We start from the raw sequence: 27,831 nt of genomic DNA on the forward strand, positions 1-27,831 counted from the left end.
AGCACTTTTAAGTAAAATCTGGCTTAGACCTGGAGGAAAAAAAAAACATTTAAAAAAAGCTTCACTGAAATGGAAAAGCATAAGTCATGGATTTGATGTACAGTAAAAGTTTTTCAAGTACTTTAATGCTTTGTCCCTTTTGATCGCAGACATTTTGGCATTTAGTTATTCAATACGGAGTTCTGAACACAATAACCAGATTTTAAAAGTAATTTGTTAGTAGATGCCATAGTTTTCTTTGCTAAGCACACAGCAAACTTGTGCAGCCTTAGAAGCCATAAAACATGTTACTGCTGGCAGTCAATGAATTTTTAATTAAAAGCTCTGTATTAACATTTAGAACTCAGAGACTTCCAATGCAATATGCTGGCTGATTTCCCTTGTACTGACAGTCCCATAGAATCAACGACAACTTCACTAAAGGCAGTACAGTTAAAATGTCCAAAAAACTTTCCACAACTCCAATTCATAGCTGGTTTGAGACATCAGGTGGGAAGTCTGTCCTCTTCTGCTCTGCATATTCAGTAAAGTTGTCATAGCCATCTGGTACACTGCCACTGTTTTCTAAGCATGATAGTAAGAAGTGGTTCTTTAAGCAGATCATCAGACAGAAGATATAGATATTTCTTCAGCAGCAAATATCAATTAAAGTCTCCCGGTATCATGACTAACTTACATCAGTAACACTAAATCAACAGAATTACTGGCCAGCAATATCATCCAACATTAAGTGTACATGAATTTGAGACAATAAAGGAATAGTTGATCAGCAGTATGAAGTTTCCTTCATCAGAAGACCCAAACTTTTCCTTACATTAATATAGAAGAACACACGCACTGCTAGGTTATACTTGTTAGCTTACAAAATTTTATCTGCCTATTCGACCAAAGAATATTCATTTACAAAGCTTGCATTCATGGCTTTCTGGAAATCCACTGAATGTCTTTTTCATCAAACAAGTTCTAGGTCATAAAGGGAAGAGGAAAGTGAAGCACTGTATCACGCTTCGGGCTGATACCTTGCTGAGTTGTTCTGTATCTTGCACGGTACAATTTCCTCCCAAAAATTTCCCAAGAGTCCTCATCACACTCTGCACAGCAGGTACACCATCACAGGAGTTGTAAGCTGAACAAAATCTGTGTAAGAGAGCAGTTACTCCTAAGAAACAGCTCTGGCTTGCTCCTGGTAACTTCAGCAATGGCTGGAAACAAGCACAAAAAGAACAGGGTGTTTTAGCAAAGTCATTTTCGTGATTACTGTAACACACGATAGAAAACAAATGTACCAAAATATTTACATACTACCTCAATCTCAACAACGTGTATTTTCAAACAGCTCTTAAAAGATTTAAACAGGTATACGATGTGAAGTTCTTCTACCTTCCTATGTAAACACATGGGCTATTTTAGTGCCAACACGATACAGACCTCAGTTCTTTTCAACAAGAAATTATGCCCTGCGTGCTTAGGATATAGAGTAAACAAATCTAAACCATATTCCAGGACCCTCAAAAGAGTAAAACCCTCATCAGCACAGAGTTTCCCTAAGTCCTATCTCATTACTTATCAAAAAGCACTGACAGCTCAGTAAGTTACAGGCAGTTTACCCATTTTTAGAACGAAAATTAGTTTTTCTGTCCCATAAATCTGCAAATTCCATATTTCTGCATCCTCTGAAGCAAGCCTGTTACTGCTGAAAAACCACTTCAAAAAGCATCTGCAAACCTATGGAAAGACTGCTAACACTGAGAGCTGGTATTCGTAATCCTGAGCAGACCCTGTATGATTGGGAACAGGAGCTGTGATATACTCTGCAAGATTGTTCATGCTCATTCATTAGAATATAAAACAAGCAGGCATAACATTTGACTTAATTAAAAAATATTCTTAATGGCTTAACCTACAAGACTATCTCTGATTTTGCCACCCAGAACATAGCAAGTCCAACTTGAGCCTCTAAGAGCATGATAGATTGCCCTGTACAAACCCAGCAGAACCACAGATTTTTAAAGGAAAATAAACTGTAAAATGGAGCCAGTATTAACTCTCCATACAATAAACTTAGTTAAGGAAAAATTTCAAAAGCTGCAATACACTACATATACAAAAGACTGAAATGTGTTCAGGTACTAAATACAAAGCAACATACCAAATTGGAGAATAAAGCTCTATCAAAAGCAGGGAGAAGATGCAACAGCATCATTCTCCTCACACTGACCTGACTTTGACGCTCACAACCAATTAGCCCAAACCAGTCTTTGGAATCCACAGGGTAGAGTTTTTTTCTGAGGCCTTTTTTCTTAAATGCAAAGCAAACTCCAGCTGCCAAACATGACTACATCCTCTTTTGGAATCAAGATTAAAATAGACAGTAGTTTCACCATCAAAATTACCTGGACATTTTGGTAAAGTTTTGGATAAATCTGTGAAAAAGACTATTAATGTAAAACACAAAAATTACAAGCCTGCTAGACCAATGATAAAAAAGAAAAAGCAATATCTGCTCACAGCAAGAGATTCAATCATGCCTGAGGTGGGTTTAGGAATGAATGACAATGACCAGAAGAAATACTCCTTTTTGTCTTCTTCAATTTCTCCAGAAGCTATGATTTCTTTCATTAGGATAACACATGCCTCTGTAGCACAAGATGGGAGAGCATCTATTAGTGGCTGCCTGTAACACAAGAAAAAAGTACAGCAATGACCATAATACTCAGGAATCAAATAACAGACACTCTGAGACCGGGCTTATTTCAAAGTTAATACAAATCCACCAGTTTAGCAAATGCCAGATTCTGCAGAAATCAGTATTATCCTTTGGTTTAGTGACAGTAAGTATATATGCCTCATCCAAGATGTGAAGAAGTGTATTAGTGTTTCAAGAACTGCAGGTAGCCAGGCTTTCAAGAAAATTTTCAGTTGCCTTCTCTGAAAATGAAGCCACAACATATCCCAAGTTTGACATCTAAAGACTGAGGTACCTTAAAGCACTAATTTTTTATTTAGGTATTTTTTTCATTTCACCAATAACAAATTAAAATACTAAAACTGAATTGAGTAGCTTTTACTTCCTCTGTTTTTCTAGACCTTATTTAAGCAGAAAGGTTACATCAGCATGACAAACAATACACATTTCAGCTCTTAAGAGTCCCTCTGTAAACATTCTGTACCTACCTCTGATACTGGTGAATGGACATTTTTGCATTAACTAGAAAGCAGTTAAAACTAAACTGGATAAAAGCACCTGCATCAAAATAGGAGAGTAGTCTGCATGGGATTCTTTTTAGCTCCTAAAGTAAATAACCTTGTCCTGAGTAAAATTAGCCTTAAGGTATTACATAAAGAGGAAGGGTAGTTAGATTACTTTCTAATATTGAAGAATGTTAGCATGACTAATTGTCAACAGGTGAGAATCAACAAAAGCCAACAAAATTTGCACTTTTTACATTAAGTTTAAGATACTGTTTCAGACATAAAACCTGGCATTAAATTAACTTCAAAGAGGCTGATGACATTTTGTAATGAAACCAAGTAAAAAATTGTTTCTTTGTTTACACTTTTCAGACTATTGATTTCAGAGGGAGAAATAAACTGTATAGATTTTAATAATGCTGGATTAGTATTTCTGACAGTCTTAAACTGCTGGATCAGAGCTACTCCTGACTGCAGAGGAGTGGGGCCCTTGATCTTTAAAGCTGCTGTTCAGTGATTTGTATAAACCACCCTGAGATCAGGCTGCTACTGAAAGGTGTGGCTCCACCACGTCTATATTCCCAGCCTAACATTTGTCTCCTCTTATGGTACTCAATGGCACTGAAGGTACGGACCTAGGTAAGCTTTTTCACAACAAATGGAGTAGGAGCATTTTTTTCCATCTAAGCCATGACTCAAGTTTCCTTTTCACATTGTTTCTTAAAGAGGAATTCTGTCTATAGGAACAAGCATGGGACAAGAAAGTCTATTTTGTACACAGCAGACATTCAGTAAGGAGAGAATATCATCCTTCTGTCACATAAACACGATCTGCAATACATATTCTTCCTTTACAGTGCTCCAAATTCAAAGCCAACATTTGGGCATGGATTTAAAACATTAATCCATTTTAAATATTTACAAAAAAATCTTTTCTATTTTTTTTTAAATATAGTTACTGACAGGGCCTTACCAGTTGTCTCTGCATTTAAACGAAGATCTTTGCCATAGTGCTTTTAAGGCTTCAAGAGAAAGATGTCGAAGCTCAAACACAAGAGTCATGAAAAGGTCTGCAGTCTGTACAAGAGCACAACAAATGTAATATTACTGTATCTTTTGTCTTTTTTTCAGATTATTTTCATTTGCCTATACATTATTAATCACATTCTTATTTTGGCCTCAGTACAAGCTTTCTGGAAAATCGTACTTCAAAGGCTATATAGTAGATGTGTTCCTCTGTGACCTGATACAAAGTTCAAGGGAGATAGGTCTCATTACTTGAAAAATTAACAGAATGTTAAAAACAGCTTGTATGTTCTTTTTAACCTAACTCTGTGGTGTACAAGTTTTAATTATGGTCTATGCCATACAGATTAACTTCAATTCTTTATTCACTTCAGATGTGAAAAGCTTACGCACAGGACTACTGCTCTGCTTCCAAATAAAACATTTTTTGTCGTGTAAAAATCATGCAAATACTGTATAATTCCACTAAGTCACATTTCCAAAGATCTGGAGAGAGACTTAGTTTGACTTCCTGACCTTCCAGGAGCTGCTTCCAAAAGCAATGAAAAATTGGAACAACTCAGTGCCAGCATTTGATATTAATTCAAGACAGCCAAGATGTTTTCAAGAAAAAGGAGCCGTCTTTCAGTAAGAGGACGGAGTAATTTCTTACCATGTTGTTTGACAGGCTGAGGGAATAACTTGTCAGATCCAATATAAGCATAGTTTATGTTTTTGGGTTTTAGGACTTCTCTCCTTTCTTCATCAAATTGAAATTTATTCTTGTACATGATCCCTACCTAGGTATTAATTCCAGTAAAATTTATAACTGCATAGCTAAAATTTAGTTAGATCCACATGTATTCCACCCCATCCCATCATTACTTTCAAGGTCTATTCTAAAAAGAAATTATCAAACCCTGAACACTACAGAATTAGTGAAACACATTATATTTCAAGGTTTATAAAATATTCGAAGAACTGTATTTAATGAAGTTTTTTAAGAGTATTTGTAAAACATAGGCCTTATTTTTACACATGCAAATACGCTCTGGGCAGCATGATTAGGTGAGCTGAGGAGGATCACAGATGCCATCACAAGGAGCTGCATGTGAGCTGCAGCTGAGCTCAGGTGGCTCATCAGTGCAAGACCACAGCACAGTTCAAGATAAAACTGCCAGACTGATCTATTTCCAGGTGATATAATTTTAGACTGTAGATTGACTGACTTCATTGTGTTTTACTCCTTTGACCAGACAAGCTCCTGTCTAACAACTCAGTGCAAAATGTTGTAGAAAACCAGCTAGTTTCACTTCCTAATAAAAAAACTTTTGAATAAACTGTCTAGTTAGAAGGGCTGTTGCACTGAAATTGAGCTGTCAGATAAACAATAACCTCATTGTAAATTCCTCCATTTGTAGCCTCATAACAACAAACCATATGCAAATGTGGTTCCCATTCCAACCACTAAATGAAACATAAGGAAGCCTGGCTTTTATTCTACACAGAAGCCTGTTTTTCCTTCTACCTGCATAGAAGGTACCTACCATAGCTCTGTTTAAAAACAAACAAACAAACAAAACCTCTGAAAGCATAAACATGGTATAGTTTAGATTGGGGAAGGTAAAACAGTGAAATGCTTCCCAAAAGAAATGTTTCTATTTATGATACATTTAAACACCCTTTGAAAGTTTGACATTTTATTTGCTGCCCAGCATAACCCAATGTAATTGTAAGAGAGGTTGCTTTGAAAATGTGTTCAAATGTACATCTTTGGTTTTGCCTATTGTTTTATGTTCTCAATGAAAGTGTGAGACCCCCTCTCTTGTAAAGTTATTATATCTTTTTGGAATTACATAGCCACCTCTTCTGTACAGAACTTCTGGTTGCTGTTTGATTTCTTTTTTCAATTATACATATAATAAAGAACAAGTGACTTCCTTGAATTGAAGACCAAGTATGAAATCAGATGGAGGTGACACACTCTTCTCCCTGAAGTCTACTGGTTTAACGGCTATGGTTATTTTCTCCCTCCCATGGCATAACTTTCCCTCTTCCTGATCCTCATTGGTTCTTTCTTATTTGGTGTCTTACTTTGTCAGTCAACCTTATTTCACTCACAATTTCAGGAAGGATGTAATTGTGCCTGGTTATTGACCAGGTTTAAGTGACCTAAGAGGGCACTCCTAACATTATCTTCTAAGGCTTTCCAGTTCAAGGCAGACAAAGACCTCTGTTCCTGGTAAAGTTATTATACAGAAAAAGAAGAGTTGAATTTCAAAAAGCAAAATCATCATGTAACTACAGTATCTTAATTCATCTTGATAATCAGAACATCTTTCTTATGTGGGAAATTCTGATACATACTTCCTATACAACAAGTTAGAAACGCAGAAGCCCTAACACCCACCTAGGTAGTACCTAGCAATTAGAATGATTTGTGAGTGACAGTACTGGAACAGGTTGCCCAGGGGGGTTGTGGAGATATTCAAGGCCTGCCTGGACAAGTTCCTGTGTGATGTACTCTAGCTTACCCTGCTCTTGCAAGGGGGGTTGGACTAGATGGTCTTTTGAGGTCCCTTCCAACCTTTGGGATTCTATGATTCTTTGAGAAAACAACTGGTGAGACCATGCCCTAAAGGTAAACTCTTTCGGGTCTGACTGTGGCACAGGAGTGGGGCAGAGTGAATCTGACATACTCTTGCCCACTTAAGGCATCACACACAGCCACATTCACCAGAACTACCAATACAGCATCAAAATCCAGAGACACAAATGTAAATTCAGGCCCCAACAGAAGCTGTGTGACAGGCTTCCTTCAAGCTTCTCCCCATCCCTTTGACCATTCTTTGTCAGAATGCAGCTTGTTCACTTAATGGTCCATTAGCTAATCTACATTCACATTGAAATTCAATCTTGTCTCATAATAGCATTAAAAAATTAAACAACAACTTTGCTTCCTTGGAAATGACACAGTCTCCACCTCCATTTTCTCATCCCTTCACTGTTTTTCCTGGAGTTGGGGATTTTCCCTTCCATTTATTCTTGGTTTTGTGTCCTGAAAGAAATGCATAATCTCGCCTCATTCAGAGGCAAACAATAAAAGGACAAACAAGCTATACATGCATAACAGTGGAGCTGTCTCCCAAGCAACGCTGTGGGCATTCCCACAACTCTTTTCCTGGCCCAAAGGGCATTTTATTGGTTGAAATGAGGGATACTAAAGATCCCCTTTGAAATGTCTCATCACAGAAGGAACACCCTGAAACAGTGAAAATGGCTCACTATCAATTGAACTCTGTGCTGGGACCCACATATGATGAATAATTCACCTCTGGTTTAGGCAGTGGCGTGGAGAGCAGCCACTTGTGCTAATCTTAGTAATTTACAAAACAAATTTCCCACACATGAAGCCAGTGGGCCTCTGGCGGCAGAAGTGACATCCCACTGTTACTGGGAAAAATTATCTACCACTCTTTCAAAGAAGTGTTCAAAAGAAAGCAGGATTTGGAAAAGTTTCCCAGGTCCACTACAGTAATTAACTTTTTTCAACATCTTCCAAGCAGTATGTATCCCTCCAGTCTGCTGCTAAATGCCAGCATGTATTGCTGTTACAATGACAGCCACACAGAATTAAGCACTATCACACCCAAAGAGTCTGTTTTTATTCGACATTAGCAAGAACCATTGTGTTCATGGCTCTGTTAGCTCTCTATAGCTCAAATCTCCCTAGCATGCACCTAGAGAAAACGGCACACATGCTTATAAATCAGAGAAACCTATCCCATATACTACCATCCAGAAAGGCAACCTGCTTTGTCCTAAGCCCTGTGCTGAGGTCTTTGTCAGGCTGTGATACCAGGTCAGTCTGACGATCACAATTTAATCGGTTGGGAGTAACTGCTAACGGTTGTGATTTACCACAGCTCACTGAAGTTGCCCACTTCAGCTTTTGTGACTATGATCCTCTTCCACCCTGTGCCTTTGCCTTAAGTCTCACACCACATTACACAAACACTTCCTTGTGCTTACTAATCCCAGCTAACATTAGGAGAAAGGTGAATATCCATAGTATTTTAATTTCTAAATAGGCAACACTGGCCTGAAGAGCTGTAACCCAGCAGTATACTCTTCTTTAGTCCCATAAAGCCTGTACTCCATCTCCCTGTATCTATGTACCCCCTAAAGAACAGACAAGACAAAGCTTTTAATTTTTTCATGGGACTTAACCTAGACAAAGGAAGGTGATGTGTCTGAAGCTTTTTGTTAACATCACTTGTACGTAAGTGGGTTTACAGGAGAGATCACAGCCCTGCTGCACATGAAATGACCTTGCCTGAAAGTATGAGCAATCTAACAAGACAAGAACATCAGAGGACAGGGAATAGATCAGGAATGAGTTGACTAAACTAATCAGTGGCAAATTCATGGAGGCACCAGTTCAGTGTCTTCCCCATTAGACCATACTTATTTTCTTGTAATATCCAGACCATGACTGACTTAAATACAAAGTGGGTTCTTCTATTTGCAAATTTACTTTTTTTTTGTTCTATACAGGAACTTCACTACTAGCAAGAACCACTCCATCTGAAGGATAATAGAATATGAAGCACCCTCTCTTTTAGGTCAGTGCCCTCGGTTCAACTTGGGCCAGCAATGATTAAGTACCACCATCTTTTGATCCTTCTGGACTGTATACAATAGGCGTCCTTGATAATCTCCAAACTTCACAGAAGATAGGGATGTTCATTGCAAAGGCAGTGATAAATTCTAACTGATCCAGATGCTGTCAGTTATCAAGAGGAATTACAAGACCTAAGTGAGCTAAGGAGACAGGCAGACCCTCATCTAGAATTATGGTCATTACAGAAAAAAGTTAAGCCACTGGTCAGCTCCATATGATCAGAATATTCCACCCTATCTTAATAGCATTCACCCATGAAAATTATTTAGATGAGAAAAGATTATTTTGGATCCAATCAGCATCCCAAAAAAACACAGTGGTTATTTCTAGAATTCATCAGAAATGCATGGAATGAACCAGCTAAGATCCAGAGGCAGGGGTTTCATGTGCAAAGTGGAGGGGATAAGGCAACAGCAGGACTTCAGAACTCAAATAAATATGGAAAAAACAGCACTACCAAGGGTAGTATCCCACATTAAAGCTGTAGAAAAGGGTTTTTATAATTAAGCATCAGCGATAAGCCACAATAAGACACTTTTTTGTTTGTTTTTCCAGAGCAAAACAAAAAAAAATCCAAACATTTTTTTTCAGGTTAATTTAGAATACAGTTCAAAATTGCTTTTGCACAGTATTCCAGGGCCATGTGACATTTTGACTCTTCAGTTTATTTTTATATAGGAAATAAAAGTATATTCAATATATTTTTATATAAGACACTTCAAAGCATTCTATCTTCCTATAATACCACATCAAAAAATGCCCCAAACAATGGAAGGCTTCAGTATTTACAGCTTGCTGCCCTCTTAGTCACGTCTTACCTGTGTAAGAGAACCCTCAGGCCACAAAGGGCCTGATAAGGAAATGGAGGTTATGTGTAAAAGCTTACCTCAAAACTCGTACTATGTGCTAAGCAAAGCTTCCACACTAGTTCAGTCACTTCCCCTCCGGTGACTTCTCTCTCAGTTTCTTCTCTTTCATAGAGCATGTTGGTCACATACAGATCCCCAGAGTCCACTGGAAAGATATAATGAAAAATGGTGGTTTCTGGATATTAAGGTTAACCCTAAATGCTAGGAGAAAGTTTCTCTCTGAGCCTTTATTTCTACATGTAAAAGTCTCGCTTGTCTCTGTAAAACCAAGGGATGAATATGAATGCCTGCAGTCAGGATGAACAGGCCTAAGGATAAGTGTGACCTGAAAGAAGGAGAGACAAGACAGAGATGCCTGAAAAAAGTGTCACTTTACATCAGTATCCCTTACTACTTCATATTCATCACCTTTTCCAGTTTTATCTCCTCTCTTGCTCCCTTCCACGCTTCAACCTCCCCAAAAATCAACAGGAGATTTAGGTGCCAAGGAAAATAAATGGCTTAGCTCTTAACCTCTTCCTGACAAAGATTTCTGTCATCTTATGCCAACATAACTTTAAAGAAGAAGTCCTGAAAATTTGGATTTTCCTTGTAAGAAACCACTATCTGGAAGCAGACAAGAAAACAAAACAAAACAAACAAACAAGCCAACCAACCAATGCAACAGAACAAACCAAACCAACCCCACAAACCCCGAAATGTTTCTAAACATCTAGAGTTCAACTTTAACATTTTTCATCAGAGAAGCATCCACTGACTTCAGTAAGATCACTCTCCCATGATATTTCTAGGGAGTAAATTTATTTTAGCAGAAAAATCATGTTACCTTTTCTATACAATGTCTCTGTTTCCACTTGAAAGAGTGTCAATGAAGACTGTGTCTGTGTCTTTGCCCCACTGCCCTTCTGAGAGAACAGCGTAAGCAGGTTGTACTCGGTACATTTGGCCTCTACCAGGACTCCATCCTTAATGCTCTGAATACACTCCAGTTTGGAGGACAGCATCTTCTGCTCAGACTGTGAAGAACAGATACTTCAGATAAAGTCCTGATGATCTATTTCAGCCTACCCAGTTCTTTCTCTTCTAATTTCACAGAGGATTCCAGTTCTGTCATACAGTCTCTTGCCTAGACCTTTGGCAGCACCCACCCTGTGAAGGTTAATACATTATTTTCAGTCTAGTTTCTCTATCACTAAAATGTAATTGCTGCTAACTTCCAGCATCAAATGGTCCCAATTCAGTTCACAAAGCATCAGGGTTAAGCAAATCTTTTTGGTCAGCAGAGCTAAGAAAAGCAAAAGGCTGGTAATTTGTAACTAGCTAGTACAATGCAAGAAACTGGTAATAATCACCTAAGAAGAATGACACAAGATAGAAACATTGACTGTGTTTGCTGTGGACAGTGGAAAGCTGTAAGTTTGACTTTTAGATAAGCTTTATCTTTTCCAAAGTTTTCTGCAAACAACAACTTTATCTGTTGTATTTTTCCTATGTACATCTCTCTATTTCTCTGTCATGATCTACTTTCAGTTTACAACTGTAAGTACAATATATTTTAATGACAGAGTTTAACCCAGGCACGTAACAACTTCTTGCATTTCTACTATGATGTTCATCAACTACAATGCAAATTTGCAATAAAAAACAAATTTTATGAATAATAGGCATTAAAGGGACAATGATATTCATCGTTTCTTTGATGGAAATCCATGTTTGGGCACACACAAATGTAATTTGAGCATAAATGACTATTCAATAAATGTTTTCATTTACATTTTGACTCTTCAGAGAAATTAAAAGTCCCTGTGGAAGAATCAGTGTCATTCCCCAACACTTACATGAGGAAGAACCACAGACTGCACAGAAGTAAAGCCAGAATACCGATGAGAGCAGAGGTTTAAGTCCCTTGTCTTGACAAAAACAGAACCTTTCCGCTGATACCTGGTTGGGCATATTCCCAGAACATCCACCTAGTAACAAATGTACAGTGTTGAATCACACATACTGCACACACACAATAGAAGTAGGAACTATGGCCTATTAGAATTGATTTTAATAATTGCTTTTTTTTGGTAATAACAATACAACAGAGACCTAAATTCTCCCTTGCAGGGCACTGGCTCTGCCACAAAATACATGGAAAGGCAAAATAATTTTAGAGACCTAGGTCAGACTTTATAATAGCCAGGGTTTGTGGATTTGTTTAACTTCACTGTGTTATCTTGCATCGGATAATTTATAGACATGAGCTTTTTTCATTTAAGATTTTGTTGGTTTGCAGGGAAGCATTACTTCAGAAATTTCTACTCAGAAAAGAAGTACATATGGGTGTCCCAAACCTGACTGCATAACATCCATTTAAGCACTGATATGTAGCCATAGCCTGAGAATGAGAAGGTGCACATCACACTGAAAGTCAATCTAGAGACTGCTCTTCATAACAGAAGTAGTGCAGGCACTGAGCTATCTCAGCTGCACTCATGCCAACACAAGGGCAGCAGTGGTGTACTCTGGACTATTACTTCAGTGTAACACAGCAGAATTTGAGCTTCAGTTTGCAAAAAATGCAAAGAGCTCTTGAGAAGCCTGCTCTTAAAACCTCCTAAAATTAACGAAAAAAATCAGAATGAATCATTATAAACAATGAAAGCCGTATCTTCCCCAGAGAACAGGTAAGGCTCTGATGTTACTGCTCCTCAGAGAACTGTGCAATACACAGGTTTTCCTCAGGTAATGAAGTAGTGGATTCCAACCCTCAACATAAATGCAAATTGTAGATCATTTCATAACATTCACTACAAAAAGCCATAAGACTACCACCACTGGTTGCTGACCGATCACTGAGTGGCAAGAACCTTTAGTTATTTGCAAAGAGAATATACTTAACATGTCCAAAGGCTAATAACCACCCTAGAGCATGACCTCTACGAGTGGTCTCACCTCTTCAACAACTGTACTAGCAGTGGATGCTTGTGATGTCTGCAGGACACTGAGAATGCCTCGCTTTATGTTCAGAGCCCAGGTCTGTTCACTCCTCACAGGACAAAGCTTCATAACTTTCCCATCATGGAAAGAAAAATGAAGAGGATGCTGTTCTAGTACTTCCCTGCAATAAAATAGTTTTTAGTTTCTTGCTTCAAACAGTGGCTGCAAGTCAGTTCATGACATTAGATTCAGATTTTCTGAACAGAGCTGTTCTTCCAGAATTGATCTGTCTTATTCTCTACCTCCATTCTTTATAACAAGCAGCTCATCCTGACACCAGGAGCCTTTAAAAACCCACAGACAGAAAAAAGCAAACCCAACCCTGTCGAGACAATCACTGCATCTTAGAGCCAACTCCTTATAAGTAATTATACTTAATGGCAATGATTCTTGTTTAATATAAGAGAGAAATTGCATTTTATGATTTAGCATTGGTAAGCACGTGTCAGTTGCAAAGCAACTGCATGTAACCTTTATCATTACTCTTCAGCTGTGGTACACACAAGAACAATTACTTTCCAATCAACCCATATCTTCCTGCTCTGCTAGGTGTACGTACTTGGGCTCTATCCCAAAGTTATTTGTTGTAAGTACACTCCCTGATTGCTTTTGCTATCCCAGATTAAGAGTACAGTCTTTTCTACTTCTGCAAGAGGTGATTTTAAAAACAGATTTTCACTCCTAATATAACGTACTTTAATCATATATTTCCCATCCAAATGGGGAAAAACAAACCATCCAAAGGAAGAATTCTACAGTAGCCCAAAGGTCAGCTCCCATACAGCCAGAAACAGAGTTCATATGAACACTAACCGTGGAACTAACTGTTCATCTAATCAACTGGTGCACAAGGACAACGTAAGAGAAAAATGTGTAATGAACCAACACCTGGATAAAGTCTTTCTAGGAGAAGAGGCCATGCACATGGGATAACAGTTTCTGAAACCCTAGGCAACTGTGGTTGCTTTTGCTACTATTTGTGGAAATTACATGCATGTTTAGAGGACAAGCTAGACCACCGTATATTCACAATAGGCTGAGGCAAATGCTAATAAGGTTCACTCATCTGAATAATTATTTTCAACAACCAAGCTTCACTGGATGCTTTCTTTGCTACCTCCAATTGGCTTCTCTGCAGAGAACAAGACACAACTGCTATTACATCTGTGAAAATCCTGCAAAGAACTTCACAGATGTGCCTTTCCTCTGATTTGAACCCTAATACCACTACCCATACTGTGGAATGCAAAGCTCTTCCTGTTTAATATAAAAAGCAATGCATTTACTCCAAATTTGCTCTTTCAACCCTTCAAGTTGAGTCAATTACCGCAGCTCTCAGTGTCTTTAAATGTTGAGAATCCAAGTGACAGGACAAAGAAGAAGATTACAAGGGTTAGCTTAATCAGACAACAGAATTCCCTTTTTCTGATGACACAAGAGGCATCAACTGTTTGGGAAAATACCAAAGCTCCACAGTTTGAAGAGACCTTTTTGTGCAGGCATCTTCACCAGAGTCTATACCTTTGAAAGTCAGAAGAAAACATCGTGGTATATGTTGTGAATGAGCAACTAAACCCAGAAACAACAAAAAAAACCCCCAAAAACACAACAAAAAAATAACCCCATAATATTTTGCATTATGAGAATCCTCCAAAACAAGGACTTCTGAAATGTACTTCAAAACTCAATAGCCTGTATAAGTAACAATTGCAATTCAGAACTGGAGAGTTATTCATGCCCACGGCAGGGGGGTTGGAATTAGCTGATCTTCATGTCATTTCCAACCCTAACTATTCTATGATTCTATGATTTATACAAGCTCCTGACCAGCTAGAGGCCTGATAATTTGTACCCAGAACAATTATAATTGTTTACTCACCAAATCTTTTTTACATAAAAAAGGATCAAAATTAAGTTAAAAAAAAACTTTTTGGACCAAATGCTGCTAAGCCATATAGCTTAAAAAAATCCAAGAACTAGACCAGATTAGACATTTTTCTACCTTAGACTGTCCATTTCCTTCAGAGGCTCTTCTCTGTCTGCAAGATTTTTCTTAATCTGTACATCTTGCACCTAGGAATCAAGATTATAGAGCAACAAATACCATTGTCAATAGGAACTTGTGGACTTTGTCACATTAGGATATCTACACAGAGCATCACAGACTATGAAAAACCATTCAGTGTTGCAAGCAGCACAACTGAAACAGCCACATCTTCAGGTTGCATATCCAAGGTAGTTTCCGGAAATTTCTTCTACAAAGAAATTTCACTCACTATTAGATACATTTTATACAGCACTATTGTATCCTTTTTATTTTCAATACAGAAGCAATCATCTGCTATGGGGTAAAGCAGCTAGACATAAGTCCTTTCTACTCCAAATGAGAAGCAAAATGACTAGCCATGTCAGTGGAGGCTATGGCTGGTGGTCAGTAGCCATGTCACAGCTTGCTTTCACTGAATTCAGAGGAGAAAGTGCATACCTAAGTACATTACAGGATTTCCTAATGCACTTCCAGTTTGACTGGTTGTGGTAAGGAAGAACTGTTCTCAAATGGTAGATTAGAAATGGTGGCTATCTGCCCCATTTTAAGTACAGCACAGACTGCAACTATTAGCACTTTTTTTTTCTTAATATTTTCTACTTTTATTTATAAAGACAAGCATTCAACTACACACCATCTTGCACATCTTAGGAGGCCTCAAGTTAAGATAACAAGTTAGAAGTTGGGGAATCTTGACACTGACATTTCACGGCAGAAGAAAGTGATTCAATCTGAAGACAGTATACTCAAATTCTCATTTTTCATGTAAAGTCACAAGACCACAGACCAGTTAATTTTATCCATGTGGCCACATTAGGACAGGGATAACTATCCTATTCTTTGTTGGCCTCGTGTGTATGTGTATATAGTACACACGTCAATATCCTGCAGAACCTATGCATTATCCTCTCTGTTAACCTGAAGGAAAAGCAAAGTAGATGTGAAAAGTTTATTTTTCATGCTCCCCCTGATAAACCACCACAGTTCTCAAAGTGGCCTACCGCAGGGCTCACCCCAGTAAAGGCCTGTAATCAGAAACTGCTCTGATCTCCTGTTGAGATCAACAGAGTGTTACAAGACTGGATTTGACACCAGGGTAGGAATGGCACCAATCCAGCACATCACACAAGTTTCTCAAGTTTTTTTTTTTAAATGCCTGCTATTTTTAAATTACTGCCACAGATCTGAAAGTGCTTAAAAATAAACAAAGTTCCTTTCAAAGGGCTTAGTTTCATCTCCAGTTCTGCCTTCATGAAACAGTGAAACTGCCATGCCACTTAGGAAATAAAAGAACAATTTACTTAATCTGCCCTTTAAAACTGGCAAATATTTAATTTGTAGCCATATCACGTTAAAGCAATTCTGCAACTCTAATTAGAAGATCCAGAATTGACCTGGCTTTTAATTACAAGAAAAAAAAAATGTTGGTAATGTAGCAGTCAGTAGTTGCAACAAACAATACAGCTCCACGTCAGTTCAGCCCCATCACTCAGATGATTATGACAATACTCACTTTCAAAACCAGCTGGCAATTCCCCAGTACCTCAATGATCACTGTGCTCTCCAGAGAGATGCCACTGCTTCTGTAAATATTTCCCTGCAAGAATGTGTTGGTGACTGCTGTGTACCTGTAGCTGTATCTAGCCCTTCTGGGGAAGTAAGATGTACTGTGTCCTAGGAAATAAATTAATGGAGTTTTAGTCTATTAGGCTTCCTCCTGCTCCCCCACTCCCATCTTTTTTTTTTCTACTTTTAAATCTTTTGGACACAGAAATCACCTAAATAAGGGACTGGATATTCAGAACATTCCCTTCCCACTTGGACTTACACCTGAAAGAATTAGGTTTCCAAAAGCACCCTGCATGCTACAATTAGCTCCTGTATGGGATAAGAAGAGAATTTCTAAGAGCAGAAAAACAATGCAATGCATTTACAGCATGATGCTCGTTTGACACCTTTCGGCAGCAAAGCAGGACTTTTGCAACAGCACGATGAAAAAGATCTGCTGATGCATTCAGTGCTTTTCATGCCCATGCTCTGGGCTATAAGTAGGCAGACAAACTACAATGTGGGGTTTAAAAAGCTTTGTTTTTTTAAAGCTTGCCCAGTAAGATCTGGGTTGAGCAAAAGAAAGCATGAGAAGACAAGGATTATTTGTATGCATATGAACACACTGATAGTGACCTGGCAAATGTTCATGGGTAACGCTGTCATCTAGTAAACATAGCACCAGATACCCTTATATGTCGCTGTATTCCTCTAATAAAAGGATATTCTCTTTCAGACCAGGTGATAAGAATTAACCTTGAAAGGATGAGAAGTCATAATATCTTCAACACCATATGGGCAAGATTTTAACACAGTGTCCCTAAAAATAAGACATCATGGTATAACCCTAAGTGGGACCACTGAAGTGCAGAAGAGGGGAAATGTTAAGGGAAATACGCTCCCTTCCCTCAGTTGCAGAGGGCAACCCCTAGGAAAAGTGACCACTGTGGCTCGTATAATGCAGAGTTTTTTCTCTGCCTCACAGCAGCAGTGCAACACCTAAGCACTTTCACTGACACCGTAGAGATGAAGTAGTGTTGAATAAATTAAGAGTCTCTGAGCCACACTGTCTGTGTATGTAGCTACAAGGCCAGGGCAAGATCTCCTTGGAGGCACAACATCCATGTGCTCCCTTTGCTGTTACATTGAAAACCACTTTGCACATTCAAGTACCTGCTGGCAATGTAAATGAGAAACATTAGTCATAAACAACACCTCAAGATGTTCAACCAAACCTTTCCAAGTCAGTTCAATATCCTGTTTTCCCATTTGTTCCTCCTTTCCAGAATATAAGTTTTGTGCCCACTTACTGAAGGAGAAGGTTTTCTTCATGCCTCTTTCAGTATGAAAGGAGCCAACACTGGGTACTAGTAACAAAAACACTCATACAGGGCTGGGGTTTGTCCTGCACTTGTTTAGTAGTGCGCATTTGTTTAGTAGCTCCAATGTCTGTGACTTTTCTGAACTCACAGAATGTGAACTTTGAGCAGGTCTGTGCCTGGCAAAGCTTCCACTACTTCCATGAGTGCTAATCACTCAGATTTAAGTATCGTTCTTCTAAGAACACAACAACCCTCATGAAGAAGAGTTTTCAAATCCTTCCTTCCTTATCACATACATTGTCTTGTTTTACTCACCTACACACTCCACAAAACAGGAAGCTCCATCACTTAAACTCTCCAAGGACCCTGCAATGACAAGTAAGATACTAGAAAAACACTGAAAATTTGTGTGCAGCTCAGGACAGACCTTCTGCTTTTCAATGACAATGAAATTAACTGAAACCAAAGCATGGCCCTCAAAATCAAAAGCCCAGGAGAGTTTTGCTACTGAGTATCCAGGAATAAGAATTTGCTCTCACCCCTTTCCACATGCCTATACCAAACAAGCACATACATAAAGGAATGACATGCGTTAGTGTATTTATTGAGGTAGGTATGGAAATGCAACAATACCACAGATTACCAAGCAAATATAAAAAAGGGGGTCTTAATCCAATTAAAAAAGGTTTGATCCTGTACTGAAAGCACTCCCTGGCACTCAACTCTGCAAGTTACCTGAAGTCTAGATATTGATAGGAACATGCACAATGGCAAGATCAGTCAGATCCCAGGTACTCATATGCACTGCAGTGATGTGAGAACAGCCAGTATCAAGTATGTGATCCTGCTGCATTTCAGCACATAGCACTTGTATCATTGCAAAAGAAATGCTACTTTATCAAAAATCATATATTGCATAATTTAACTAGTACTAGAACCATTCACTCCTAAACTTGCCAGTATTAATAAATTTCTTAAAAAGAAATTCCACAGGAAGTCCAACAACAGTACAACTGCCCTCAACCTCTGTGCTGTCTACATGCTAATGTACCTCCCTGTTAAGCAGTAACTGACATCCCTGTGTTGCTCAGCTTCATCTCCCACTGGAGATAGATGCTGAAAGAGCCTCTTTATTCTGGTCCATGCTTCTGGATGTTTTATATATGCTCTATGCCTGAAGAAAATGCTCTTGCTAAACTGCAATATTTAAAATCCACATTTGTATTATTTATTGGAACCATATTTTGGCAGGAGAAAAGAATTGAAATCACTGGTTTTGGAACAAAAAAAAGGGAAGGGTCTGTTTCTTCAGTTCAAGCTTATCTGCACTTTTATTCCCAAGTTAAAATTTAAGTTTCTGGAGAGCAGAATTACATCTTCCTTTAAAAGGCCTTACCCCCACATTCATATTTTCCTCCCAACAAATGCTCCTTTTTACTTTGCAGAATTAATTATCTGTATGGAAAAACAGACTTTACCTTTATAAAGTACACACAAAAATAACACGATATTTTCAAGCAAACTACTGCTACGGCTATCTGCAAAAGTATCAAACTTTCTAGCATAAAGAGACCAGATCCTGTTACACATGAGAATTATCAGTCAACTATTAATTTTTATAAATATACCTATCTATACAAAGAACATATGCATTAACTTTAAAATTCCAAACACATTGCATGTGGGGAGAAAGAAATACACTAATCTCTTTCCTTGGAGAGAAAAAAATCATCCCTAAGTATCTTGTGGATCAGGAAAGAAAAAGAGCTATTCTTTCAAACAGTGAGAAAAGGCAGTCTTCAATTAATGGTTTTTAACAAAGAAATGAATACAACTTATTCAAGAGCCTTAACATAAATATGGTAAGACAAACCTGGAAAATTCATCTCTGTTTCGTAGCATCAGATTTTCAAGAGGTTGAACTCTGCAGGACCAGATTTAAGAGCTCTCTCAGATCCTGCATGGATACCTAAAATCCATGCTCAGGATTTTTTTACATGTGTTTATCACAGTCAGACAGTGTGTCAGGCTGAACACTCTGCACAATCAGGCACCTTGTTAACTTTGTTAAGGTGCCCAAGTCCAGAGTTTCTGCTGTTCGCTTTGCTCTTTTAAAATTCTACATTTCCCTCCGTAATTTATTTCAGTTTTAGAAACAGCATGCATTTAGGTCTTTTCAGTTGACAAGAGGAACCACATCATTGACATTTCATGCTCTAAGCACACTTTTTAGAATCCTTCATCTGCCAAGTACCAAAGTGAGCACAGTTTCAGATTATGATACTAACACGCTATTTTCAGGAGAGATACTGAACTGACTGACACAATCTCGCTGTTCCTGTTGCTTTCCCTAGTAATGTCGAAGGAAGAGACACAATTTAACTACACTCCTTTGCAGGCAGGGTGCCCTCCCACCTGTCCTGTACCACCCAGTGAGCTCAGTACAGTGAATTGCTACACCACACTGAAAAGCAAGACAAAGCTTCTGCAACAATTACTGCAAACCCACAAGTCGTAACATTACTTACAGGACCTCCAAGTTTTGACAGTAAGATCATTCCTACACAGAAGTATTTTGCATTGAGAGAGATCAATCTTAGCAGAGGGAAAAGTTTGTTCTACTTACTGCCTGAAGCTCCTGCCACCACAGCACAGAGTAAAATGATGGCATGCAGCCCCATGGCCTTTGAAATCACCTCCTCAGTCCAGAAGCTAACAAAACAACATCAGTTTTCCTCTCAAAGGCACCTCTGAGCAAGGCAGTGAAAGAAAATTTCCTTTACAAAGCAGGAGCTCACTATTTCAACTCCCCTCTTCCAACCAGAGGAGGGGCTCTGGCAGAGCAGTCTGCAAAGGGGAGGGTGAGTGTGTGTAGTAGGAGGGAGAGACAGACAAACGTAAGCATTTACCCAACCTCATTTTAGCCTTTTTGCTAAAAAGGGAAAGAAATTCACCTACTAGAAATCCCACTGAAGTGCAAGGAAAAGGAGCTAAGCATATAGCATCACAATACAGCAAGTGCTCAGAATGATCCTACACAGTAAGTTTAAAATAAATCAATACATTTAAAAAATCACCTAGCAATTGTCCCCTGATGATTAATCAACCAAAAAGGACACAGGGTGAAAGCAAAAGCTTTGGGGCTTAAGGCAAGGTATTTTCATTGTGAGCAAGCAAGTTCATGGGAGACAGCACATCCCTTCAACCAAAGTCCCAAACCCAAAGTGGATGAAATGATGCATAAATAATACACAAACCCCAAGAACTAAAGTCCTACTAGTAGTAATTAGGGTTTTATTATTTGTCAGAGAGAGTCTTCCAGGGTTCACTGAAATTTTGATAAAGATGTGCCACTCCCGCTTGAGAGAGATTCACCATCTACCTCCTGTCCTACTGACTCATTCTGGAACCAGGTTCTCATCACATGCCTTCCATGGTAGCCTGTGGCTGTGTTTGCGCGACACTGTTAACTCACAGGACAGAGGCATTGTCAAAACTCTGTTATGCTTTCACACCAACACTTGAAGGAAGCTGCTGTGGGCAGGAAAGGATTTATTCTCTCCTGCTCCCATGTCTCAACACACTGCAAGGCTCTCTGGTTTAATCTGAACTATTGCTTATTTCAAACCAGATTCACAAGTAGAAATCATAGATAACAATCCCAGTCACAGTCACCATGTTCCTCCAATAAGCTTGTGTTGTCACAGCCTCATGCCTGAACTTAATTCCTCCATCAGGTAACATCTGCTCAGTGAAAAATGCTTACAAATTTTACTTAAAGGGGAAGCAACTTCTTGAATGTGATCAATGGCCAAAGAAGACCAGAAAGAACAAGTCAAGTCTAAACAGTTAATAAAATATTTCATGACAAAAGCTGGGCCACTCTATCAGAATCCCAGATCTCTCAAATGCCAAACCTGGGGACAGCTCAGGTCTGAAACTAAATTAAAAAAGCAAACATCTTGCAGATTTCATACAGCAGCTCAGCTTTCCTTTGATCAACCCAAAGTTGTAACTGAGAAAGCACTTTTCTGTCCACAGGGATTTTTCAGAATATTCTAATTCTGAAACAGCTTCAAAAGATTTAATTGTGGAAAACTTGCAGCTTGCTGGGTTTGACATTTTTAATCAGTCCTGTATTAATTCTAACTTTCAATAGAGCTTATCTGGGCATTGTACATGCTCTGTACGTTATTCTGCAGTCATTCAGCTCTTGAATAGCTACTACCGCCTGCTCTCCACAGCAGTCTTTTAACTATTTATATAGTAACATTTTTCTATATATTTCACACAGCTATTGCAAAATAACCTAAAAGCATTAAACTTATACTGAAGTCAGTGGGAATATCAAAATTGAAATTAGAAGGACTTTCTGCCTTATCATAACTCTCTGGCATAACGCAAGAGCAACAAGCTACAAGCAGTGTTTGTGTGCTGAGTATTTGTAGCTCTACCCTCTTACTAATAAATCTGACACTTCACAGTAAGTTTTCCACTTAGTTTATGTTAGCCTCATGTATGGCACCAATGTCTGGAGTTAGCAGAGTACATGAATAGGTCCTTAAGTTTAAGCATAAGCACACCCCAAAAAATAAGTATGTGCTCAAATCTACATGCTTTCTTGGAACAAGACTGGTTTTAGTAATTTCTTCCCCTACTCAAACACCAAAAACTCTTTGAGAAACCTTTTGGCCTCTAAGATAGCCAGACTTCCCTTCGAGAGCTGTGAGCAGGTTTCTCAAAAAAAAAAAATCAAAAACAAAAAACCAAAAACTTTCTCAGTTACATTTTTAATTTTCACCCAGAATAATTCCTGCAGCTTACAGGCAACTCTTTTTTCACAAATAAGGAGCTTTAGGAAAGAGGTGGGCAGGAAGGATTGTATAAACTATGCCAAGAATCAGCCTGTATCCAAAGTCCCTGAAACAAAGCTGAGCCTAACCACATGGAGCAAAAATGTCAGACCTGTTCACAAAACTGCAGCACATCAGATTCTGAGACACCTCAAAGCTGCTGCACATGTGGAGACAAATAGCACTGCATGTATGTCTTACCATGTGGCAAAACAGCATGTTCCTAGAAGGTTACACAACAGGCATCGCACTGAAAAAACTGGTTTCTTCTGACAAGCTTTTTGATAAGGTGCTGTAGTGCTTAGTGAGAGGCATGTTTTACAGCTTCAAGACAAATACTTAGCTACAGATATCAGCATTTCGATCACAATTTCTAGAGTAACATCTTCATGAAAAATAGCTGGTGTGACATAGAAGAAGGGTTCTCTTTAAGGATTAACAAACAAACTTTCTCAAAAAATTCAAAAAGGGAGCTACAGTTTTCATTTGTAAACAGTAGACATTAACGCAGTTATATATACTTCATTTTAAGCACAAGCACTCTTGTTAAATGTGAAGGGTCAAATAAATACAGACACATAACACATGCTTGAGCAGAGTTAAGAGAAATTCAAATATCTGTAAGAACAGAGGAGCAACTACTCATAAATCTCCATCAGAAGTCCCCAGTGATCCTGGTGTCTGAAAACTGAACAAATCCAGCTTCAGACACCAGCACGATCAGTAAGTAGGTGAGTCTCTCCCTTTCCTATACCAAACTGAAGATCAACAGCCAGCAATAGCACTGTGAGCCAAAGACTGAATATTAACATATCATAGAATCATAAAATAGTTAGGGTTGGAGAGGACCTTAAGATCATCTAGTTCCAACCCCCCTGCCATGGGCAGGGACACCTCACACTAAACCATGCCACCCAAGGCTCTGTCCAGCCTAGCCTTGAACACCTCCAGGGATGGAGTATTCACAACCTCCCTGGGCAATCCATTCCAGTGCCTCACCACCCTCACAGTAAAGAATTTCTTCCTTATATCCAATCTAATCTTCCCCTGTTTAAGTTTTAACCCATTACCCCATGTCCTATCACTACAGTCCCTAATGAATAGTCCATCCCCATCATCCTTACAGCCCCCTTTCAGATACCAGAAGGCTGCTATGACATCTCCACACCTTCTCTTCTCCAGGCTGAACAGCCCCAACTTTCTCAGTCTATCTTCATACAGGAGGTGCTCCAGTCCCTTGATCATCCTCATGGCCCTCCTCTGGACTTGTTCTAACAGTTCCATGTCCTTTTTATGTTGAGGACACCAGAACTGCACACAATACTCCAAGTGAGGTCTCACGAGAGCAGAGTAGAGGGGCAGGATCACCTCCTTTGACCTGCTGGTCACACTCCTTTTGATGCAGCCCAGGACACAGTTGGCTTTCTGGGCTATGAGCACACACTGTAGCTGGCTCATGCTCATTTTCTCATTGACTAACACCCCTAAGTCCTCCTCCACAGGACTACCATGAATTTCCTTTTTGCCCAACCTGTAGCTGTGCCTGGGATTGCTCCGACCCAGGTGTAGGACCTTGCACTTGGCATGGTTAAACTTCATGAGGTTGGCATCAGCCCACCTCACAAGTGTCAAGGTCCCTCTGAATGGCATTCCTTCCCTCTAGAGTATCAACGAACCACACAGGTTGGTGTCATCGGCAAACTTGCTGAGGGCACACTCAATCCCACTGTCCATGTCACCAGCAAAGATGTTCAACAAGACCTGTCCCAACACTGATCCCTGAGGAACACCATTCGTTACTGGTCTCCAGCTGGACATTGAGCCATTGACCACAACTCTTTGCATGCAGCCATCCAGTCAGTTCTTTATCCACCAAGTGGTCCACCTATCAAATTGATGTCTCTCCAACTCAGAGACAAGGATGTCATACGGGACAGTGTCGAACGCTTTGCACAAGTCCAGGCAGATGATATCAACTGCTCTCTCTGCCCCTGTCCATCAGTTCCATAGCCTCATCATAGAAGGCCACCAAATTGGTCAGGCAGGATTTCCCCCTAGTGAAGCCATGCTGGCTGTCACCAAGCACCTTGATGTTTTTCATGTGCCCTAGCATGCCTTCCAGGAGAATCTGCTCCCAGATTTTGCCAGGCACAGAGGTGAGACTGACTGGTCTGTAATTCCCTGGGTCATCCATTTTCCCCTTCTTGAAAATGGGGGTTCTATTTCCCTTTTTCCAGTCATCAGGAACTTCACCTGACTGCCATGATTTTTCAAATATGATGGCCAGTGGCTTTGCAACTTCTTTCGCCAGCTCCTTCAGGACCCACGGATGGATTTCATCACGTCCCATGGACTTGTGTACATTCAGGTTCTTAAGATGGTCTCGAACCAGATCCTCCCCTACAGTGGGCCAAAGGTCTTCATTCTCACAATCCCTGCATCTGCCTTCCAAGACTTGGGTGGTGCGGTCAGAGCCTTTGCCAGTGAAGACCGAGGCGAAGAAGTCATTAAGAACCTCAGCCTTCTTCAAATCCAGGGTAGCCAGTTCTCCTGACAGCTTCTGGAGAGCGCCCCTATTGTCCCTAGTCTGTCTTTTGTTTGCAATGCACCTATATAATCCCTTCCTGTTATCTTTCACATCCCTAGTCAAGTTTAATTCTAACTGAGCCTTAGCTTTCCTAACCTAGCTTCCCAGACAACATCCCTGTATTCTTCCCAGGCCACCTGTCCTTGCTTGCACCATTTATAAGCCTCTTTTTTCCTTCAAATTTTCCTCAGCAGCTCCTTATGCATCCAAGGAGGTCTCCTGGCCCTCCTGCTGCACTTCCTTCTAGGTGGGATGCAACACTCCTGAGCTTGTAGCAGGTGATCCTTGAATACCAGCCAACAGTCTTTGCCCCCCCTGCCCTCTAGGGCTATATCCCATGGAACCTTACGAAGCAGGTTCCTGAAGAGGCCAAAGTCTGCTCCCTTGAAGTCCAGGACAGTGAGCTTACTGCCTGCTCTTCTCACTGTCCTGAGGATTTCAAACTTGACCATCTCGTGATCGCTACAATGAAGGCTGCCCTGGAGCATCACATTTCTAACCAGCCCTTCCCTGATGGTGAGCACGAGGTCAAGCAGGGCACCTCTCCATGTCCACTCCTCTATTACTTGCAGAAGGAAATTGTCTTCCACACAATCAAGGAACCTCCTGGATTGCTTGTGCCAGGCCGTACCATCCCTCCAAAAGATATCAGGGTGGTTGAAGTCCCCCATGAGAAAACGGTCCTGCAAGTGCGAGGCTGTTCCTATCTGTCTATAGAGCGCTTCATCCACAGAGTCCTTTTGGTCAGGTGGTCAGTAACAGAACCCCACAGTAATGTCTCCCATCACTGTTCTCCCTTTAACCCTGACCCACAAACTCTCTGTTGACTGCTCACCTGTCCCCAGAGAGAGTTCCATACTCTCCAGCCTATCCCTAACATAAATAGCAACTCCACCTCCCCATCTGCCAGGCCTGTATTTTCTAAAGAGCCTGTAACCTTCCATTCCAACATTCCAGTCATAGGAGCCATCCCACCATGTTTCTGTGATGCCTACTGTATCGTACTCCCTAGACATGCACACACCTCTTATTCCTCTTGATGATGCCCCCTCCTCCAACACATCTAGTTTAAAGCTCTCTTGACCAGCCTGGCAAGCCTCCTACCAAAATCACTCTTCCTCTTCTTTGTCAGACCAGCTCCACCAGCCCCCAGTAGACCTGACCTACTAAATTGAGTCTCGTGTTCTGGATACCCTAACCCCTGACTATGGCACTACCCTTCCAAACATTTATTATCCTAGCAAGTCCTCCTAGCCTTTTTAAGGTCCACCTCTTTATCCTGAAGAACTGACAAAAAGACAATCTGAGCTCCAGAGCCCCTAACCACCTCTCTGAGGGCTCTGTAATCCTTTATGTTCTCTGAGCTACTACTATCTATATCCTTAGCACCCACATGTATCACTAGAAGCGGGTAATAGTCAATGGGACTTGCTAGACCAGGCAGCCTCTCTGCAACATCCCTGATCCGTGCGCCTGATAGGCAACACACTCCTTGAGACTGGGTCAGGCCGACAGATGGGTGCCTTTGTGCCTTTCAAAGTAGAGTCCCCTACCACTGTGACCCGCCGCTTTTTCCTAGCGGCACCAGTAGTGATCTTCTTTACCAGTGCATCAGCCGGTTGTTTCTGGTGCGAGTGTGTTTCTTCATCAGCCCCCTCCAGGACAGCCCCCTGCAGGACAGCCTCCTCCTAATTCTGTCAGATTTAGAGGAAGCCCCTTGCTTTTAATTGTCCTCTTCCTCTTTTTTGTTGTTTTTTTTTTTCTTGTTACTAATTCCCAGCCTCCTGGGTTAACAGCCTCCTTCTTTCCTCCATGAGCTACAGTGGATGCTTGAGGCCCTTGCACTATTTGGGCCTGAAGCAAGCAGTCCTGCTTCCTCTCAGCCTCCCTGACATCTTTCAGCCTACTGACAGCATCCTGCAGCTCAGCCACCTGCTGCAGGAGGACCTCCACCAGGGTGCACAGAGTGGAGCCCTGCCCTGGACCCTGGTCATGAGGCGAATGCTCACCATCCCACTCACCTGCCCACACACAAACTGTCTCGACCTACACTGTGCACCGCGCTCCTGGTCACTCATGCTCCCTGGGGCAGGTTTTTAAACAGTCAATATCATGCAAAATAAGAGCTACAGAGAATTTCTATGTAAAAAATATTAATTTCAGAAGGGGTTACATGTCAGTTTATGAAGAGACTCACAGGTCAGCCTCACATTCAAACTCAGATTCAGGCTGCAATCCTGAGGTATTTTACAGATGGAAAGGGCTCCTGGGACATAGAAGCTTGAAGATTTGGGCCTTGGCTTGGAGAAAGAAAACAGAATTCAGTGTTACCTGGTAAAGGTATTTGATTTTCTATTTTGCTCAGATTATCTTGCTCTGCTTTTTCAGTTGCAGCTGTAAATCACACTTTCCAGAATAATCAAATTTGCATTTTAATTTCATGTTTTAGCTTTGTGGTTTCCCACTTCTTCAGAAAGAAGTTATATTAAGAAAAAAAGAAAAAAAAAAGAAAAGAAAAACAAAAGAAAAACATCTTATTGCAAGTATTTGAACACACTCATATAAATCTGAGCTTGCCTGAATCTCATACACCAAAGAACAATGAAATTCACAAGCAACACTCAAGGGTTTTTTTGTTGAAAATATTTCAAATAGCTTTTTTCAGTGTATCACAGATTTTAGGCCCTTTGTACTGAAACTTATAAGTTACAAACTAAATGCCTGATTTGTGGCTGACTC

At 40.0% G+C, this 27,831-nt stretch overlaps 1 protein-coding gene across 1 annotated transcript in view; it reads right to left on the bottom strand.

Moving 5' to 3' along the window:
- Positions 1–27,170, bottom strand: part of LOC115946768 (uncharacterized) — a 99,837-nt gene extending 72,667 nt beyond the window's left edge. The window contains exons 1-9 of the mRNA XM_034065378.1: positions 27,114–27,170; positions 14,738–14,808; positions 12,691–12,856; positions 11,589–11,720; positions 10,577–10,766; positions 9,768–9,895; positions 4,166–4,269; positions 2,509–2,674; positions 1,020–1,202 (exon numbers count right to left, since the gene is read on the bottom strand). Coding sequence (XP_033921269.1) covers positions 1,020–1,202; positions 2,509–2,674; positions 4,166–4,269; positions 9,768–9,895; positions 10,577–10,766; positions 11,589–11,720; positions 12,691–12,856; positions 14,738–14,808; positions 27,114–27,170 — 1,197 coding nt within the window. The remainder of the gene's footprint in view (positions 1–1,019; positions 1,203–2,508; positions 2,675–4,165; positions 4,270–9,767; positions 9,896–10,576; positions 10,767–11,588; positions 11,721–12,690; positions 12,857–14,737; positions 14,809–27,113) is intronic.
- Between the last annotated feature and the right edge of the window lie 661 nt (positions 27,171–27,831).

This window comes from Melopsittacus undulatus, chromosome 8 (assembly GCF_012275295.1).
Source record: "Melopsittacus undulatus isolate bMelUnd1 chromosome 8, bMelUnd1.mat.Z, whole genome shotgun sequence".
Taxonomy (NCBI): Eukaryota; Metazoa; Chordata; class Aves; order Psittaciformes; family Psittaculidae; genus Melopsittacus; species Melopsittacus undulatus.